The sequence below is a fragment of the Dryobates pubescens genome, chromosome 15 (assembly GCF_014839835.1).
Source record: "Dryobates pubescens isolate bDryPub1 chromosome 15, bDryPub1.pri, whole genome shotgun sequence".
Taxonomy (NCBI): domain Eukaryota; kingdom Metazoa; phylum Chordata; class Aves; order Piciformes; family Picidae; genus Dryobates; species Dryobates pubescens.
In genome coordinates, this window is record NC_071626.1 from 18917949 (window position 1) to 18938434 (window position 20486).

At 44.5% G+C, this 20486-nt stretch overlaps 1 protein-coding gene across 1 annotated transcript in view; it reads right to left on the bottom strand.

Moving 5' to 3' along the window:
• ST8SIA1 (ST8 alpha-N-acetyl-neuraminide alpha-2,8-sialyltransferase 1) overlaps positions 1-20486 on the bottom strand; it is a 111681-nt gene that overhangs the window by 31001 nt on the left and 60194 nt on the right. The window contains exons 3-4 of the mRNA XM_054167649.1: positions 18389-18498; positions 13297-13389 (exon numbers count right to left, since the gene is read on the bottom strand). Of these exons, the coding sequence (XP_054023624.1) occupies positions 13297-13389; positions 18389-18498 (203 nt within the window). The remainder of the gene's footprint in view (positions 1-13296; positions 13390-18388; positions 18499-20486) is intronic.

Here is a 20486-nt window from a genome sequence, read left to right on the forward strand (position 1 = left end):
AAAAGAGTGACAACATATGCCTGGCTCTACTAGTGAGCCACCATCCTGAAAGCAGTCAGCTCAACACGTACTAGGATGTCCTCTTTCTTGAGGCTGCTGCTGTCAGAGCTGCCTGAACAGCTTGCGCTTCACGATTGGAGTCTATGCACGCAACCACTCAGTCACTTTGAACGACTCAAAACTTCCAGCAAACTGCATAAAGAACCTTCTGAGCAATTCACAGAGCAGTCCTTGCCAGGCAGCTGCTGAATCACAGAATCATTAAGGCTGGAAAAGACCTCTAAGATCATCAAGTCCAACCATAACCCAATTACTATGACCATCAGACCATATCCTGAAGCACCACATCTACAGCTTCTTGAACACCTCCAGGGACAGTGACTCCACCACCTCCCTGGGCAGTCTATTCCAACCCCTCACCACTCTGAGTAAAGAAGTTTTTCCTAATGTCCAACCTAAACCTCCCCTGGCACAACTCAAACCCATTTCCTCTCATCCTATTGCTGGAGACCAATACCAACCTCACTTCAACCTCCTTTCAGGGAGTTGTAGAGAGCAGTAAGATCTCCCCTCAGCCTTCTCTTCTCTGGACTAAACAACCCCAACTCCCTCAGCCCCTCCTTGTATGATGCCCTCCAAACCCCTCACCAGCCTGGTTGCTCTTCTCTGGATACCCTCCAGCCCCTCAATGTCCTTCCTATCCTGTGGCACCCAGAACAGAACCCAGCACACAAGCTGTGACCTCACCAGGGCCAAATACAAGACCACAATCAGTGCTCTACTCCTGCTGGACACATTGGTTTTGATCCAGCCCAGGCATGCCTTTAGCCTTCTTGGCCACCTGGGCACACTGCTGGCTCATGTTCAGCTGTCTAGCAGCACCCCCAGATCCTTGTCCTCCAGGCTGCTTTCCAGCCACTCTGCCCCAAGCCTGTAGTGTTGCTTGGGGTGGTTGTGACCAAAGTGCAGGACCCAGCACTTGGTTCTGTAAATCCTCATTCCACTGACCTCAGCCCATCAATTTAACCTGTGCAAATCTCTCTGCAGAGCCTTCCTGCCCTTGAGCCAATCAACACTGTTCATGGCTAGTCACTATGCAACACATGGGAAGATGAGCCTTGTTAGAGTCACATGCTGCTCCTACCCCAGTCAGGCACATTATCATTGCCTGCTCTATTATGACACTGATTCAGTTTTGCTTCCAACCACACAGAACTGGCATTTCATGTTGGGTGTGATACAGTCTAGTGAGGAAAGTGGAAAACACAGCATGAAAAAGATGAGGAGCAGATCTCCCAACCACCTGTACACCACACTCTCTTCCACCTTGTCTGTGCCATACAGTACCCTTATGAGTGGAACATGTGTCTTAAGAAGAAGGGATCAGAGAGCTTGGTCTCCTTCGCTTGGAGAAGAGGAATCTCATCCATGTTTATAAAGATGTGAATTGCAGCATTGGGAAGACAGAGAGAGGCTCTGCTCAGCGATAGGACAAGGGGCAATGGGAGCAAGCTGGAGCAGAGGAGGTTCCACAGAAACCTAAGGAGAAACTTTTTCAGTGTGAGGGTGCCAGAGCCCTGAAGCAAGCTGCCTAGAGAGGTTGTGGATTCTCCTTCCCTGGAGACATCCCAAACCCTCCTGGATGCATTCCTGTATGACCCACTCTAGGTGATCCTGCTCTGGAAGTAGAGTTGGACTTGATGACCTTTGGAGCTGCCTTCTGACTCCTAACACTCTGTGATTCTGTGTGATGTAGTAGCTGCCTGTGCCCCATATCTCTCTGGTTTCAGCAGCAGTAGCAAACTCAGAAAGGTAGCACAGAACAGAAATCTTCCTTCCACTACAATGTCCCTGCCACTACGAGCAAGTGTCCTTCAGGAATGAGAAACCTTTCCAAATCCTGCAAGATACACAAGATTCAGGGCTTCAGCTTCCACACCTCCATTGTCTTAGCCAGGAGATCCTTAGTAGAGCCACCTCCATATCTGAAGAAGCAGCATCAGATATGAGAACAAAACCCTGCAATATTCTGACAGTGTGTGAACAGCAATTAGCAACTCTGTAGACAGAAACAGTTTCTCTGGCAGGTCTAATTAATCTCTTTATGCAGATTTAACACTCATGAAAGAGACTGCATGAAGAGCAAGAAACCTAAGTCTGCTCTTCACACCAGGTACCTCCACAAACACCTAAGATTGAAGGCTGGGCAAAAGGCCAGGAACACACTGCTCTGGACTTCACTCTGACTCAGTGTTGGTCTGTCATTGTTCCCTCATGCTTCTGCTCTACTATCTGAAAAAGAGGGACAAAGATATTTTATCTGCCTTGCCAAATGCTTCAGCTCTGCAACAATCTGTAAACAGCAGCCTGACTTAAGCTTATTCCATTCACACAAAAATCCCCAAAACACCTTCTGAAGTGGGACTGAGATCAAATCTTTCATATCACACCACACAGCCAAGCCTTTTGGTTCCTGCTCTCCTTTACAGTTCATAAGCCACAGCCAGAAACACTTCCCAAAGGCCAACTGTAAACTTTGCAGCTGGCTGTCAAGCATGCTTTAGTACCACCCACACTGCAGCTTTTCCCAAGGCTCCTTCCTGCCTGGCAGAGAAGGGTGAGAACAGCTCAAGACGTCACTCACCCTTCACATATTTATACATATGTCTTACATGTGTATTTTATATATATTTTCATATACAAAAAGTGCACAAAGTGGATAGAATTTATTATTGTAAGACACTTGAGAATTCTCTTGTGCATTGTTTCAAAGCTCCAGTGAGATGAATGCTTCATTTCATTGTACAAGCTGACTGAGTCATAGAATGGTCCAGTCTGGAAGGGACCTTCAAAATCCGTCCAGTTCGATCTCCACCCCGTCAGAGTGACATCCTCCACTACATCAGGTTGTCCAGGACCTCCCTTGAATATCTCCAGGGAAGGGGCCTCAATCACCTCCCTGGGCAACCTGTTCCACCATTCCACTACCCTCACCATAAAGAACTTCTTCCTGATATCCAACCTAAATCTGCCCTTCTCTAGTTTGAAGCCATTGCCCCTCGTCCTGCCACTCCAGGCCTCTGTAAACAGTCTCTCTCCATCCTTCCTGTAGCTCCCCTTCAGGTACTGGAAGGCTGCTATTAGGTCTCTCTGGAGCCTTCTCTTCTCCAGGCTGAACAACCCCAGCTCCCTCAGCCTGTCCTCACAGCAGAGGTGCTCCAACCCCCTAATCATTTTTGTGGCCAAGTCACAACCGTAGGGATGTGATTTTAACAGCCTGCTGCTTCACTGAGAAGTACACAGGTTATTCAGATGCACAAGCACCATGCCAACATCTGCAGTGCCAAACTTTACAATTCTACAGTCACATACTGGAGGGAAAGTGTTGAAATTACTCTACTGGAGTTCTCTTATACTCGTGCTTTACAGCTCCAGCTTTTATTAACAGTTCAACACCACAAGCTGTCTGCACGCTCTGAGCCAGCTTTCTATTTTAGTTGATCAAATTTAAACTCCTGCAAGCTGGAGCTTATTTTGTGATTATTCCCTGGGTATTCAAGCCCTAATTTTTTTTACTATAACATCAGAGGCTTTTCTTTGAAGCTCCCAGCATAACAAGGTGTTTGCTATTTCAGTGCAATCTCAAACAAGGAAAAGTGAATGCTGTGTACAGACCAGCAAGATCGCAAGGAACCGCAGTATCTACAGGCTTTGGTGGAAGCTGCTCTGAAGCACTCAAGACAAGGCTTCTGTTAACCTAAATATCAGGGTTCTGATTTAGAAATGGCATCACATTCAAAGAGGCCACTCTTTTTTCTTGCCTTATGTTCAAACAGAAGCAGGTTTTCACAGAATCATTCAGACTGGAAAAGACCCTTGAGATCATCAGATCTGACCATTAACCCTACTCTGTGAAGTTCACCACTAATCCATATCACCAAGTGCCACATCTGAATGACCTTTAAACACCTCCAGGGGTAGTGACTCACCCATTTCCCTGGGCCTGTTCCAATGCTTGACTACCTTTGCAGGGCAAAATTTTTCCTAGTGTCTAGCCTAAACCTACCCCAGTGCAGCTTGAGGATCTTCGCTCTTGCTCTGTGAGAAGAGACCAACCCCTGCCTCTCTATTGTCTTTTCAGGTAGGTGTAGAAGGTGATAAGTTCTCCCCTCAGCCTCCTCTTCCTCAAACTATACAGTCCCAAACAAACTACACAGATTTGTTCATAACAACAGCATAGTGAGAGGTAAGGAACTGAATCCAGCCTGTGCATTGGCCAAAAGTACCTACAGAAAATGAAAGCACTCCAGCAAGAGAGCCAAGCTGGATAGCTTTGCTGAACTAGTCCATGGCTCAGTATTGCTATGCTTTCTCCTCCACTTCTGTGGTGGTTTGAAAGGAAAGGCTCTGCTTTCCCTCCCCCACTGAGAAAGAGACCACGGCTAAACCCAGTCGGAGAAATGAGATTATATTTTACAAGGAAACAGATTCTATGTAACACAACAAACACAGGTATTTTACAGTATATACAGGAATATACAGCAAATGAACTCAACCAGAAACCAGACCCCCCACAGAGGGGGCTTCCCCCTGTGCCCCCTTCACCCCCCTACCTCCCTTCTCCCCCAAAGAGGTAGAAGAAGAGACGAGGACAGTTAACAGGGCAGGAAAGGAAGAAAGGCCTTGCACAGGAGTTAGTATCTTATCTTAGTTGGCCAGAATCCCAGAAGCAGATCCAGCCGAGAGGGACAGCGAAGGAAGGAAGACTGAGAGAAAGTTCCCAACTCCCCTGGGTCCAATCTCTCCTCCCACAATCCTACCAATGAAATTCGTTTAGAAAACCAAAATATTTTACAAACATTTAGCCAGTGTGCCCCTTCCTTAAAGGCACAGCGTCAAACGGCCACAATCCACCCCTTCTAAACAATTTCATTGGTCGTTCGCACTGTCTATCCAATCGGAAACAATATTTACAGTTTGTGAGTAAAGTTCATAGTCCGTTCCGGCTATACTCAGATGTAGATGATTCAGAAGTCCAAAAAAGTCAGGAAATAAGAAAATGGAAACCAGCTTGTCTCTCTGCAGACGAAGTGAAGAAAAGGCAAACAGGAACACAGGGACTCTCAGTTGACTCAGGGCTCTCAGGGTTCGTGCACTGTAGATTCCTCAGGGATTCTTCCGTTGGGCGCGTTGTAGCTGTACAACAGTCTGAAATTAAACTCTTTCAGCTAAAGTTAAATTTCTTTGTGGAATACACTGAATACACTGTGGTCAAACGGCCACAACTTCCAACACAAGTTAGAATCTGTCAGTCTTCCCAGCTGGAGTCCCTCATCCCCAGCAACCCTCTTGACTGTTTAATGAGAAAGCAGACGCTAATTAACCTCCCTGCCACCTTTTGGCCTGTGGCTAAGCCATAAGCATAATTCTTGCATTCCTGTGACTACTGTCTGAATTTGGAAGCTCTCTCTGAAGTTTGTGGGCTGACATGGCTGCAGATGCTGCTAACAGCAAAAGTGGTTGTTTTTTAGAGATGGAAACAAAAGAAAAAGTGGGAATGCCATCAACTGACAGACTGCAGAGAAGTAGTCATCTTGTGTGTTCTTCTTATTTGCAGAATGCCTTGCATCTGTATTTAAAAATAAAGTGTTTGCTGTCTCAGCAGTACCTGAAAACATTCAAGAGATGGGACAGTGGTAGAAAAATCTGGGTTAAAGGCAAAGACTTCAGAGAAGGATTAATTACCTACACATGAATTAGGCACTTAAAAACCTTTGGAGATGTTACCCTGTGGCCGTTTGACGCTGTGCCTTTAAGAAAGGGGCACACTGGCTAAATGTTTGTAAAATATTTTGGTATTCTAAACGAATTTCATTGGCCAAGTAATTGTGGGAAGTGAGGATAGTCCCAGCGTAGCTGGAACTTTCTCTCAGTCTTCCTTCCTTCACTGTCCCTCTCGGCTGGATCTGCTTCTGGGCTTCTTGCCAAAAGATAAGAACTAAAAAACTCCCGGTGCCAGGCCTTTCTTCCTTTCCTGCCCTGTTAACGGTCCACATCTCTTTTCTACCTCTTTTGGGGGAGAAGGGAGGTAGGGGGGTGAAGGGGGCACAGGGGGAAGCCCCCTCTGTGGGGGGTCTGGTTTCTGGTTGAGTTCATTTGCTGTATATCCCTGTATATATTGTAAAATACCTGTATTTGTTGTGTTACATATAATCTGTTTCCTTGTAAAATATAATCTCATTTCTCCAACTGGGTTTAGCCGTGGTCTCTTTCTCAGTGGGGGAGGGAAAGCAGAGCCTTTCCTTTCAAACCACCACATACCCTCAATAAACCTGAGGTACTCATACAAGACACTTGGTAAAGCAAAACATATATGAAGTTATTCCATTGATTTTGAAGATATTACTCGCATATTTAAAAATTAAGTACTTGGGCCCTCTACTCCACATACTGGCAGAAGGATTCAGAAGCTCTCATAGCAAGTCCTGCTGCAGCAACAGAAGGATTTAAAAAAAAAATAAAATCATAAAATCATAGAATCAATAAGGTTGGAAAAGACCTCAAAGATCATCAAGTCCAACCTGTCACCACAGACCTCATGACTACTAAACCATGGCACCAAGTGTCACATCCAATCCCCTCTTGAACACCTCCAGGGATGGTGACTCCACCACCTCCCTGGGCAGCACATTCCAATGGCTAACAACTCCCTCTGTGAAGAACTTTCTCCTCACCTCGAGCCTAAACCTCCCCTGGCACAGCTTGAGACTGTGTCTTCTTGTTCTGGTGCTGGTTGCCTGGGAGAAGAGACCAACCCCCTCCTGGCTACAACCTCCCTTCAGGTAGCTGTAGACAGCAATAAGGTCTCCCCTGAGCCTCCTCTTCTCCAGGCTAAACAACCCCAGCTCCCTCAGCTTCTCCTCCTAGGGCTTGTGCTCAAGCCCTCTCCCCAGCCTCGTTGCCCTTCTCTGGACACGTTCAAGAGTCTCAATGTTCTCCTTAAATTGAGGGGCCCAGAACTGGACACAGGACTCAAGGTGTGGCCTAACCAGTGCAGAGTACAGGGGCACAATGACTTCCCTGCTCCTGCTGGCCACACTATTCTTGATGCACGCCAGGATGCCATTGGCCTTCTGGGCCACCTGGGCCAAGAAGAACATATAGACCTTTCCCATCTCACAAACCTAACAATGGAAAATCAGACAGTTGGGGTTTCTTTCTGTTTGGTACTTCTTTAGACTACTGTATTGAAGAGTCTGCCAGAAGACACCAGAGGGTGGGAGAGTGGGGGAACAAAAAAGAAAACCAAAAAACAACAACAAAGCAAAACCAAACCAAAGCCAACAACACCACACACAAAAAAATTGTATTAAAAAGGCAACAAAAGGAGAAAAACCCCACAAGCACAACAACTACAAAATGCAAAAAGCAACAGTCTTCTTGCAATGGCTTGCCAGGCAAATGAAAATGTGTGAGACAACCTGTTAATGAATATCAGCACATATGGGCAAGCACTGGTGATACTGGTGAGGCAAAGATTTGCAATTAAAATGCCGTTCACAACAGAGAGAGCTGCTGATCATCCAAACCCTGCTCTTAATGTAGGAGCCATACAAATGTGCGTGTAAGATAATCCATCCTCTTCCTCTCCAATGCCACAATAAACACACATCAGAAGTGAAATGTGAGGGTGTTTCCACCAGAAATCTAAATGGTTTGTTTTAATGATGGGGTCCTATCTCATTGCTTTATAATAATCAGTAATAAACCACTTGTTTTTAAAAGAAAGCATGAAACTATGGTTTCAGGGAACTATTTTCATGGCATCTGTTTATCATTTCCTATTTCATTCCCTTATTGATTAGCTCTTCAAATTACTGAAACATGGGGACTTCTATGGAAGCTCTCTGTAAAGTTCTTCCTAATACCTAGCAATTGTCCTCACCTCCACCCTGGGAGCCTGTTACAGCTCTCCTCAATCTGTCATTCTTCCTTCTTCTCTCCTGTAAGATTAAACTATTTTCCCTCCCAGTTCTTGTTTTCCTAGCCCAAAATTTCAGCCCACTGCTCCTGATCTTATCAACAGCAACTGACATAAGACCCTTAATGGGAAGGTCATGAGTTCAAGCCTGCTAGTGGGCAGTAGTGTCCTCCCTACTCTAGTCATGAGGTCTGTGGTGACAGGTTGGACTCGATCTTTGAGGTCTCTTCCAACCTTAGTGATACTGAATACTGAATATTTCTCTTTGAAGCCACTGGTACCTTTAAAGATACCTCTAGATTCAGCAGTACTTTCCCTGGAGCTTCATCAAACTCCTTCTTCCAGCCTTTTGCTACACTTTGCAGCTGACATTCCATGCCTGGGATTTGGGCCTTTTTTTAAACACATGGTGTCAAAATGAAGTGCAATACAGAGCTGAGACCATAGCTGAGCTAAAACTTATCCCTTCATGCATTACACTTATTTGGATAATGCAGCACAGCACTTGCTGTCAGCTAAATGCTAGGACATGGTCTGTTCATGTTCACTCAGAAACCTAACCCCACCTGCTTCTTCCCAGCAGAAATGCCACCTACTCAGTAACTCCCCCAATTTTTTTGCATATTCCTCCCCCCTGTGAAGGACTCTACACTTGCTCTTTCTGAGTAGTATTCTGTTTAATGTACATGTTTGGAATACTTCTAAATATTGTGATACTTCTAAAACAAATTCATTGATATTTGCTCTACATCTGCAGTAGAATCATAGAACGGTCTGGGTTGAAAGGGAACTCCCAAGACCATGCAGTCCAACCCCTCTGCAGTCAGCAGGGACATCCTCCACTAGATCAGCTTGCTCAGAGCCTTGTCAAGCTTGACCTTGAATACCTTCAGGGATGGGGCCTCCAACTACCTCCCTGGGCAACCTGTTGAAGTGTTCCAGCACCCTCATGGTGCAGAACTTGTTCCTAATAGCCAATCTAAATCTCTTCTTCTCTCATTTCAAACCCTCATCCTATCACTGCAGATCTTTGGAAACAGTTCCTGTGCAGCCTTCTTGTAGACTCTCTTCAGATACTGGAAGGTCTGCCCAGTGCCTTCTGTTCTCCAGGCTGAAGTCTTCTCTGTCATCACACTTTTGCTTCCTTTCTTGTTCCAGTGAGGATAAAACAGCTGCTCCCAGAAGAGAGAAACTCATCATCTGACTTCTAAATAAAGGATAACACGAGCAAGAGTGGTTTCTCTTCAGTAAGGTATTTTTTGCATGCAGGGCCTCTTTTGTTTCTTTTTCTGACCTTCTGCAGTTAGTAAATGAGAATGTACCTACCTGGGAACAGAGTGCACAGATTTACATAGAGACATAGTCAAAAGGAATTCTAATCTACCATTTTCATGAGTGTCAGCAACAGGCTGAATATTGTACATTTGTTTAATCAAAGATGAAGGAAGCTTTTATTAAATTGAATAATTGCCTCAGTCCTATTTTGTTATTCTTAGGGCTTAAGTCAATTGGATTCAAAGATATCTTCAGGACTGAATCCAGGAAAGATTATTAGCTGGCTGTAAGACACAGGAGAACTGGAAAACAAATTAAAGCCCACTCAAATTTTGTGGGATCCTAATAAACAACAGCAATATTTAACAGACATTTCAAAGCTCAGAGGCAGAATCATTGCATTTATTAGCATTCAGTCTCACTCCTTCACCTTGTTTCAGAGCAGGGCAATGGATGCCACAAAAACTTCTCAAGCACTGCAGAAGTCAAAACAGTGGATTAATTTACTGGGGGAAAATAAATGTTCCCATTCAGTCATTGGAGTTCATGCTGAGCTGCAAAGTGTAATGGCTGCTCCTAAGTACAGCCACCCAAGTTCCATTTGGACTATTTTTCATTGGCCATGTTATACACCTGTTGAGAGACTCCACTATAAAGCTTACATCAAATTTTCCACATTGCAAAGAATAAAGGTTGATACCACCCTCGGCTACACCCTTCACTTATTTCTGTATTCAAAGCAACAAGGCATGCTCTAGTAGAAATGCTGTAGTAGCAGAACCATGAATCACCTCCACCCTCACCCTGCACAGGTATTTCACAGAAGTGTTCATAATTCATCTAACTAGAGTAACCTCCAAAGCCCTAAATACATGCAGGAATGATCTGGTCCTTGTGCAAGAGGGAAGAATATCAGAGAGGTGGCTGAGTGCTGCCTCATAGCCCAGCTTTGCAGCCTCTGCACATGAAGCTCCAACTCTCAGGGACCTGAACAGCACCAAAGCAGCCCTAGAGGAGAACTGGAGGTGGGAAAGGGTACCCTTGCTCCTCCCTTCAGCAGAGGGCTCTCCTCCCCTGTTAGACCAGCAGCATCAGTCTGCACTCTGCCACAGACTGATGGAGGGCTCAGGTAGCAGAAGAGAGATAATCCTGACATATTTCAGACCAAAAAAAATGAACTGTGGCAGTCATCATGAGTTCTCTCAGTCAGCCAGGGAAATTTCTATCATAATATGTCTCTTGCCAGTACTCCTGAATTACGTGAAACAAAGTTACAGTAGGCAATTCCTCAGAGTTTTTCAAGCCAAAATGAGAACCGAGCACAGTATTTTACAAGTGAAAACTGTACTACCTGCACAGTCACATTTCCTGCTGACAACAGACTAAACCCTTGAGCTCTAAGTTTTGCAAAAGACAAGGTATCTCTGAAGTCAGATGAAAGTCTTGATTCTCCCATCCTAAGGCTGTAAGCCTAGAGGGAAACAGTGGTAGCTCAGATACCACTCTGCAACAATTACTGCCAGCAATTCAGTTTTCTAAAGGCAGTAATTCTGGTCTTAGAACAACACAGAAAACTACCTCCATATCCCTGGTATGAAAGCTTTGCCCTATCCAACACGCCTCATCATAAATTATCTGCTAAGGATAAATCTTTTAGAAGCCATGAATGGTGTTGCAGGACCAATTCGCTACGTTTGCCGTAACACACTCGCGAGAGAATTGAGATGTCAAGGCTCATCAGTATCAGCCTCCTTGAAGTAAGGACAAGAAGAAAGGGGAAGAATGATAATGAATAATACCACTATGTGAAGCTAGTTAACTGACAGCTTAGAAATAGACACATATCAGTCACCAGCCTGACTGTTCCTCAATTTCATGCATTGTGAGCAGTATTAATTCTGTAAAAAGCTTCTGCCCATAAAAATTGATTATTCATTGACAGAGCAGTAGCCTTCCCCCCCTCCCCGCCTTATTTAACTTCCAAGATTTACCCTCTTGTTCCAACTCTAACTTAACATATGAGAGGTAACATCATAAGTTTGTACTATTTTTAAAAAAAATAGAAATCTCTTCCCAACCATGCACAGAGGAAGCAAAGTGTCAGATCTCTCAAAAGCTCCAAGTCTCAGAGGAGGAAGCTGCCAATTTTCAGTGCAATGAATTTCTTCTCTGTGTAATTCTCAGTTCCTGGTTGTGTATCTCCTCATTAGTACATGTGCACATACATCCCACGTCACTTTCTCAGCAAAGGGCCTGCATTGCAGTCATGGTCCACTCACTCTGAGCACTGAAATTGAATGCAATCCCATTTCTTGTTCTCCATCTATTCCTTCCTCCCTTTTTCTTTCCCTATTTCCCTCCCCCTTCCACTTTTCCTTGTGATATCCTCCTCTCACAAAGTAGCATCTCATTCTCTCCAGCCATCTGCTTCTACAACCATCTGCTTGCTGCTTCCCTTCCTTCTTGCCAGATAACTCCACAGTCTCTCTAGTGTAGCTCCATCATGTCCCTGTAACATCACTCTAACTCTTTTTCCCCTTTCCTCTTATGCTCAAAAATATGAAGTACAGCAAGGTTTCCATTCCAGGCCTTGATGCAGGGGAGGGTGCAAAATAAATCCTCATGAGATTAATAATCCTCTGCCCTGACATCTATAAAATCCTTTTCTAAGCTTCACATTTCACGCTGCTCCTCTTCACTTCTTCCAAAATGCCACAGCCAAACTGATCCTTCCTCGACGCGATGTTCTGCCCATTTCATCCCACTCCTTATAGCAACTCATGAGCCATCTATGTCCCACAGCCTTTGCAGATTCCCCATCTTCAAGTCCACTGCCCTAAGCCACTCAATCTTCTTGCCTGGCATGTGGTGTCATCCTCTGTCAGTTCTGCTTGGTTTGCTTTGATCTCATCCCAAAAGCACTTCTGTGCTTGCCCTTATTCAGACACACTGTGCCCACAATCAGCTCTTGAAGCTGATTACTACTCCATTTCTCTTTCTTTTTTTTCCTGCTCTGTCAGACTGTCTTTTCCACACACAAAACTAGAACACCCTTCAATTCCTGATACAGAGGGAAAATACTACATGTAAATACCATCAAACATCCATTTCCAAGTCTGTGCCTTTGTCTTTTCTAACACACCCAGCTTTCTAGTATTCCTTTTATTTCCCTGCTTTACTTTCTTTCACAATCCTTCACCTTCCAGCACCCACATTATACATTTCTTCATGCCTAATCGTTCCCTGTTCATTCCCTTAGTTTATTCCTTTACTCCCTGTTTTTCAGTGAACATAGCAGGTTACTACCACATCTTCTTCTGCCTGAGAACAGCCTACTTCATTCCTGGTGATAAACAAATAACATAGCAATTAAAATTCAGGAAGGCAATATCAGAGGCATGCTGCTGACTTCCCCACCACCACCTTCCTCTCTCTCATCAGCTACTGACATTTGAAGAACTTCAACTACATCTAACAAAGAACAAAAATGTGTCCCAGTTTCCCAAGAAAGCAAGGCTTGTGTGATCATAACCTGCTGAATGTTTCCATCCTAAACTACTTTTGCACCCAAAAGTCAGTATCAAACAAATAATACAAAGACACTAAGGACCCAGAGCTTATCAGTGGTGAAGCAAAGCGATACTCAAATTAGCATCTTTGGTAATTGTGGGATGTAGCAGCCAGCTGGACTGACCAAGAGAATGGTTTGGACAACCTATCAGTACATGCTTGCCTTGAGAGTAGCCAAAGTACCACTGGCACAGGCTCAACACATAGCAAAAGGACAGAGCTGGAAACAGAGGGGAGTATAGTAGAAGAAATGACCGTATAAGCCAGCTTCCCATAGTTTGCCTGCTTACAGATCAAGAGCTTAGTCTTTACTTTACGTAACACCAAGCCATTGCCTGTTTCATCTTGTCCAGATCCTTTTTCAGGATCAGAGGACTGTTAAGGACGCTGCTGCACTAACATCTGTAACATGAATGAAGCATTTTTCTCTTTGTTTCCCCTGACCAGAGAAGGAAAAATATGGTCTCTACCTTTTCTGAATTATACTGGGATTTGCAGTCACCAGCTGGGTTTTCAATCCAACATCCTTGCTGTATTCACTGGATAGAGGAGGAAGGTTGCACCTGCGCACAGAGAAAGAGTCAAGGTTTTAAATGACATTCAGGATCGATGGGCTTCAACCTCAGTCTCTTTTCATCTGCAGCTTTGGGGGGTTTCTGAAAACAAACAGCAAGCTGTCAGAATATGCAAAAGTGCTGTACCAATACTAGACCAAAATACAGATGTTCCCTACTGCACTACACCTATGAGCACAGCAGGATATTTTTGTACCAAATCGTGAGGAAAAGTGGAAATAAAACGTTTTGCTGAGAGGATCTTACATAGCTAACTAAGCAAAAACAGACACAGACTTGGCATTTCTGACAGGCTGAAGGCTGTGGAAGAGGCTATTATCATATACAGCAAACACCTTTCCCCCGCCACCAAATTCTTTTTAAGTTCTATGTTTCATTCTGTCCTGTCTTGTTTACCAGTATTAGGCTCCAGACTGTTACCACTCTGTGGTATTACAAGCATTCAACACTTCGAGCATACAGAATTTACCAAGAAAACACAGAGGAAAATTTTAAGTGGCTGTTCAAATGGGGGCATCTCAGTTCTGCTCATAGCCTTGTTCTGGTAGGCAGGGTGATAATGTACTAAAGGGAAAGTGACTGAGCAAACTTCTCTCATTTCAAACCATCGCCCCTCATCCTATCACAGCAGCAAACAGTCCCTCTGCAGCCTTCTTGTAGGCCCTACTGGAAGGCTGCTATTAGGTCTGCCTGGAGCCTTCTCTTCTCCAGGCTGAACACCCCCAGCTCCCTCAGCCTGTCCTTGTAGCAGAGGTAATCCAGCCCCCCAGCCATCTTCATGGCCCTTCTCTGGACGTTTTCCATCAGGTCCATGTCCTTGCTGTGTTGAGGGTTCCAGAGCTGGATGCAGTACTCCAGGTGGGGTGCTGGCAATAGCAGAGTGCAGCAAACGAAGCTGCACAAATTCTGGGCTGCGCCTCCACGTGTGACAGTTTTGTGCAGTGTCAGTGCCTAGACAGTCACTGGTGTGCACACATTACAGTCTGCAGTTTTTGTTAATGCAAGTTCATACATTCCCCAAGAAAAAACAAAACATCACCTACCAGTAATACATCTGCACCTATTTGCACATAAATACCAGCTCTTGAAACCATATTCTTAAATTCTCATCATCAGGAAATGCCAAGGAGAAGGAGGGTAAAATCCTACCTACATGAACATAGATGAATTCAGCCTTGTTCTCCAAGAAAAATTAAATTTCCAGGAACATTTTCTCCGTTTCATAACTGCATTTGTTAAGTTGTGCACAATGTATTGAGAACTCAGTTAGGAAACACTTTCTATTTTGGCCCACCAGAATTTAAAAGAAGCTGAACAACTCAAAGAGAACCCAGAAGGGGAGAGTCAAAATGAGGGGTTTGGAAAATGCAATCATTGAGAAGGAAACAAGAAAGACTAGAAACACTGGGAAAGTTTAGTTCCCTGACATAAAGAATCATAAAGCATTAAAAATTAAGAAAGCGGGAGGAGAGAAAAGGAGGGAGAGAAAAGGAGGGAGAGAAAAGGAGGGAGAGAAAAGGAGGGAGAGAAAAGGAGGGAGAGAAAAGGAGGGAGAGAAAAGGAGGGAGAGAAAAGGAGGGAGAGAAAAGGAGGGAGAGAAAAGGAGGGAGAGAAAAGGAGGGAGAGAAAAGGAGGGAGAGAAAAGGAGGGAGAGAAAAGGAGGGAGAGAAAAGGAGGGAGAGAAAAGGAGGGAGAGAAAAGGAGGGAGAGAAAAGGAGGGAGAGAAAAGGAGGGAGAGAAAAGGAGGGAGAGAAAAGGAGGGAGAGAAAAGGAGGGAGAGAAAAGGAGGGAGAGAAAAGGAGGGAGAGAAAAGGAGGGAGAGAAAAGGAGGGAGAGAAAAGGAGGGAGAGAAAAGGAGGGAGAGAAAAGGAGGGAGAGAAAAGGAGGGAGAGAAAAGGAGGGAGAGAAAAGGAGGGAGAGAAAAGGAGGGAGAGAAAAGGAGGGAGAGAAAAGGAGGGAGAGAAAAGGAGGGAGAGAAAAGGAGGGAGAGAAAAGGAGGGAGAGAAAAGGAGGGAGAGAAAAGGAGGGAGAGAAAAGGAGGGAGAGAAAAGGAGGGAGAGAAAAGGAGGGAGAGAAAAGGAGGGAGAGAAAAGGAGGGAGAGAAAAGGAGGGAGAGAAAAGGAGGGAGAGAAAAGGAGGGAGAGAAAAGGAGGGAGAGAAAAGGAGGGAGAGAAAAGGAGGGAGAGAAAAGGAGGGAGAGAAAAGGAGGGAGAGAAAAGGAGGGAGAGAAAAGGAGGGAGAGAAAAGGAGGGAGAGAAAAGGAGGGAGAGAAAAGGAGGGAGAGAAAAGGAGGGAGAGAAAAGGAGGGAGAGAAAAGGAGGGAGAGAAAAGGAGGGAGAGAAAAGGAGGGAGAGAAAAGGAGGGAGAGAAAAGGAGGGAGAGAAAAGGAGGGAGAGAAAAGGAGGGAGAGAAAAGGAGGGAGAGAAAAGGAGGGAGAGAAAAGGAGGAGAGAAAAGGAGGAGAGAAAAGGAGGAGAGAAGAAAGTTGAAAAGTAGGCAGCTATCAGAAGAGCCTATCACCGCCATAACTAAACATGTAGTCCATAGGCCATGTACCTTTTTCATTGCAGGTCCACTGTGCTATGCCTTAGGGGCTGAAAACTGCAGCTGTTTTAATCTCTATGTTGGTACAACTGTGTTTGTAGAAGATGCTCAGCAATGAGACAAGGTTAAACTCATTAATTAACTTTAGTGATTACAGTATACCGTAGAAGACAGCTGCAGTCTTATGGCAGAGGAAAACACACGTAAGCGAAATCAAAGACCATGTGAATGGAGGAAGAGAACAAGGGCAAAACCTGGCATGACATCTCAACACTTCAGAAATGCTTCAAAGACATCACACAATAAATTTCTTTTGTTAAAAAACAAAAAAAAGAAACATGTTATGCAAGTCCGTATTGTGCTCTTTCTCTCTCCACTCTCAGATTATGGAAAGCAGGTTTAGAAAAGATCAACTAAATCCTGTCTTCCACCTGCTATAAAAAGAGGTTTTCAAAAATAGTTTTTCCCAGTGGTGTATTAGTTACTAACTCAAAACAACAGAAACATTTTTTTTGTCACTATGACTGCAAACCACTAGGAAAAAAAAAAATTACAGGCTGCAGGCAGCTACTGGGATTTTTGTGGGATTCTCCCTGTCACTTATTTCCAATTCAAAGTAAGTTCTGTACAGAACTTGCTTTACCCTCCCTGGAGAGAAAAGGGATTTTCTGATCAGGTCACAACAAATGCTTGGTTTAAAAAAAACCAACCAAACAATAACAAACAAACAACAACAACAAAACCCCCACCAACCACCCAATTCTGTTGTTTTTGTAACTGATTGCTCCTGCAGCATTTCAATTTCCCACTGTATCCAAATCATATTCCATTATATACCCTGCGGTGTCACGTATTTAGTCTGTAGAACACCTAAGGAGTTTTGCAAGCAATGGCAATCAGCACACTGCCTTTCTCCCCCTCTGCCTTTTATCTCCTCTTCTGTGAGCGCTCTAAATATACGTTTGCTTTTGTCTTTAGTTTGTTGTATTTCTTTGCTTTAACATCGAAGGCATTTTGGTCTTTGAGATGCAAACTAGAAATCACAGTAATACTGTTTAGTTTGCAGCAAATTTCTATGGCTTTATAAGAAGTCATCAGAACCTAATAAGAAAACTTGCTAAAGTGGGTGTTCATTATACATCCAGCTCAAAACCCAAAGAAACTCCATTTTTTGCATCTCATTGGGAGCATTCCTCCAGTTTCTCCCCCACGGTATTTTTTGTTCCTGTTTAACAGAGAGGAACTAATTTCTGTCTTTCTTTCTTAAAGAATGCAGTCCTAGAAAGTGCCAAATGTAATCACAAAAGCAGCAACTGCTTCAACATCCCTCCTGACAGGTTCTCACATGAAGGCTGGAGGGAAATGACATGTGAGGAATCCCAAAAACTCTTCACAAATGAAGGACCTTTGGCCTTTTCTCAGAAATCAGTCTTGAGGGAGTAAAAACACAGGAATATTTTAGCTTGGTCCAACTTAGATTCATAGAATGGTTTAGGTTGGAAGCAACCTTGAAGACCATCTAGTCCAACCCACTGCCATGGGCAGGGACACCTTCCACTAGACCACGTCACTTAAGGCCTCATCCACTCTGGCTTTGAACACTGCCAGGGAAAGGACATCCAGGACCTCCCTGGGCAACCTGCTCCAGTGTCTCACCACCCTCACCGTAAAGAATTTCTTCCTAATATGCAGTCTCAATCTCCCCTCCTAAAAATCCACCCCCTTTCATCCTAAATCCATTCCCTCTTGTCTTAAATAAATATGATCAAGATATCATTTGGAAATTGTTCATGCTATTTCCGTCTTTTGTAACTACTTACAGGTTCTAAAAGAAATTTTTTGGGTAATAGGTTGGACTTGATGATCTTGAAGGTCTTTTCCAACCGGGTTGATTCTGCGATTCTACTTCATCCTTTTCACAGTATTAAAATTTATTCTTAAAGATGACATAGATGCACCCACTGATGCAGCAAGGTGCTCAGTTCTGTCAGAGCTGAAGTGACCTGGAGCAAACCTGGGTTTTAAGTCTTGCTCCGTGAGTCAGTACCTGCTCATCTGGAATTCAGTGGGTCACATATGATGAGATTAAGAGTTGCAGAGGACAGAGCACATTTCAAGGATGCAACCTTACCTAGGATTCCATAATTAAAGACAAATGCAGCTTTTCAGTACCACTCTGTGACACTGCACAATCTGTCACAACCTTAATCCACTCATCTGCAGACTGCTCCCACATTACACCCCCATTTGCTTCTGCAGTCAAAACTCTCTTTTTTGCCTATCCTCATGCTTTTACCCAAATCACTTGTCTAAAGCATGCTGTAAAGGGGTGGGGGAAAACCAAGGCAAATTATAATTGATTAATCACAAGTGAACAGCTCTGAAAAGTCCAAGACTTAGCAGGGAGAAGGGGAGACAATGTGTCATTGAGGTTTCTGTCTTACCGCATGACAAAATCCGCTTGATCTATTTGTTTGCCGCAGCCGCTCTTTTTCAGGATCCCACCGTTTCCCACCACGGAGCATTTCTTCAGTGGCAGCTGGAAGGGAGTAGCCTAGCAACACAAAACAAGGACCAGTTTTACAGAGGAGGACACACACATCTTTGTAGCAGCTGCTCCTGGAGAACCCAGGGAGCTGGCAGGGCTCAAAGTGATGAAAAAAAAAAGGGAGAATGAGGAGTTGGGAGGGGGGGGCGGGGAAGAAAGGAGTAGCACAGAAATGAGCTGGTTAATAGCTGTAGGACAGGCCTTATCCTCGCTCCCCAAACCAGGACAAATGTGATAACAAACACAATCTGTTATTTCTGCAACATCAAAAAATGCCTCAAGTCCTGACTCAGATACTGACTAAGCCAGGCAGTCAGCGAACCTTCAAGCCAAGCTTCATGGACACAGGGAATAAGACAACCAGGGGGGAAAAATAAGAAAGAAGGAAGAAAAAGGAATCCAGGAAAGTGACCTTCCTAAACCTGTATACAAAAGACAGCTCTAGGGAAGAAAGGAAGGAAGGAAGAATGTGATGACAGAAGGGCACTGGAATCAGGAATCACACTGGCTGTGTCACTGGGGCGGGTTACTCTGAAGCCTTAGGCAAAGACATTTAGAGCTTGACAGCAGCTCCTTAAACGCTCAGCTGCCCAGACACAGCACAAATTAAAACTAGAAAGGGCCCACTTTCACTGAGGAGCGTTTGTAGCTGCTTAGCAGGGCATTCAAGTGCAAGGTCAAATTGTTGAGCTATCCTGTCCACCAAATGCAGTAATAAATTACAGCTAGGTAGTCTCCTTCAATCCAAAAGATCTTGGAACGGTGGGTGGGACATCTTCCTACCAGCCCCTTTAAGTGAGGTCAGCAGTCATTTAAGCAGCACACAGGGCATCAGTGCAGCCCAGAACATTGGAAGGTGGTGGAAAAGCCTTGTGAATTTAAAACAGCGTGATTCAGTTGAAGAATAGAATTTGTCTACAGTACAAAAGTTAATATTCTCCTCATGCAAAAAAAAAATGAGCAGGGATTTTTTTATTTATCAATTCTGTCAAAACCTGACTTTGCAGCTGAGACAGAAGCTGCTGCACACACCTCCAAATGCCACAGCAACAGGATGCAGAATCACAAAATAATTCTCCTCTACTGCCATGGAATGCTGGCAGCACTTGTTCCTCACTGACATGTACAGAACAGCATCTAACATTGCATCATGCATTCACCATCACAGAGCCTGCATGTGGGCCAGGAAACAGACTCAGCATTCCAGCACAACCTCTGTATTTTCCAGAACTTATCACAGAATCAACCAGGTTGGAAGAGACCTCCAAGATCATCAAGTCCAACCAATCACCCAACCCCAATTAATCAACTAAACCATGGCACTAAATGCCTCATCCAGCCTTTTCTTAAACACCTCCAGAGATGTCGACCCCACCACCTCCCCAGGCAGCCCATTCCAATGGGCAATCTCTCCTTCTGTGAATAACTTCTTCCTAAGATCAAGCCTAAACTTCCCTTTACACAGCTTGAGACTGTGTCCTCTTGTTCTGGGGATGGTTGCCTGGGAGAATAGACCAATCCACACCTGGCTGCAACCTCCCTTCAGGTAGCTGTGGACAGCAAGGTGGTCTCCCCTGAGCCTCCTCTTTTCCAGGCTAAACTACCCCAGCTCCCTCAGCCTCTCCTCATAGGGCTTGTGCTCCAAACCCCTCCCCACCTTTGTTGCCCTTCTCTGGACACATTCCAGCAACTCAACATCTTTCCTAAATTGAGGGCCCCAGAACTGGACACAGTACTTAAGGTGTGGCCTAACCAGAATGACTTCCCAGCTCCTGCTGACCACACTATTCCTGATCCAGGCCAGGACGCCATTGGCCTTCTTGGCCACCTGGGCACACTGCTGCATTGTTTCTAATGTAATTTCACTTCTTCCTTAGATTTATCTGCTTTATCCTCTTTTCCCAGCAAACTAGATTGCATTCAGATAGCATAAAGCCACAACCTGCTTTCTGGATGGGGAACTTGGTGCCATGGTTTAGTTGATTAGATGGTGT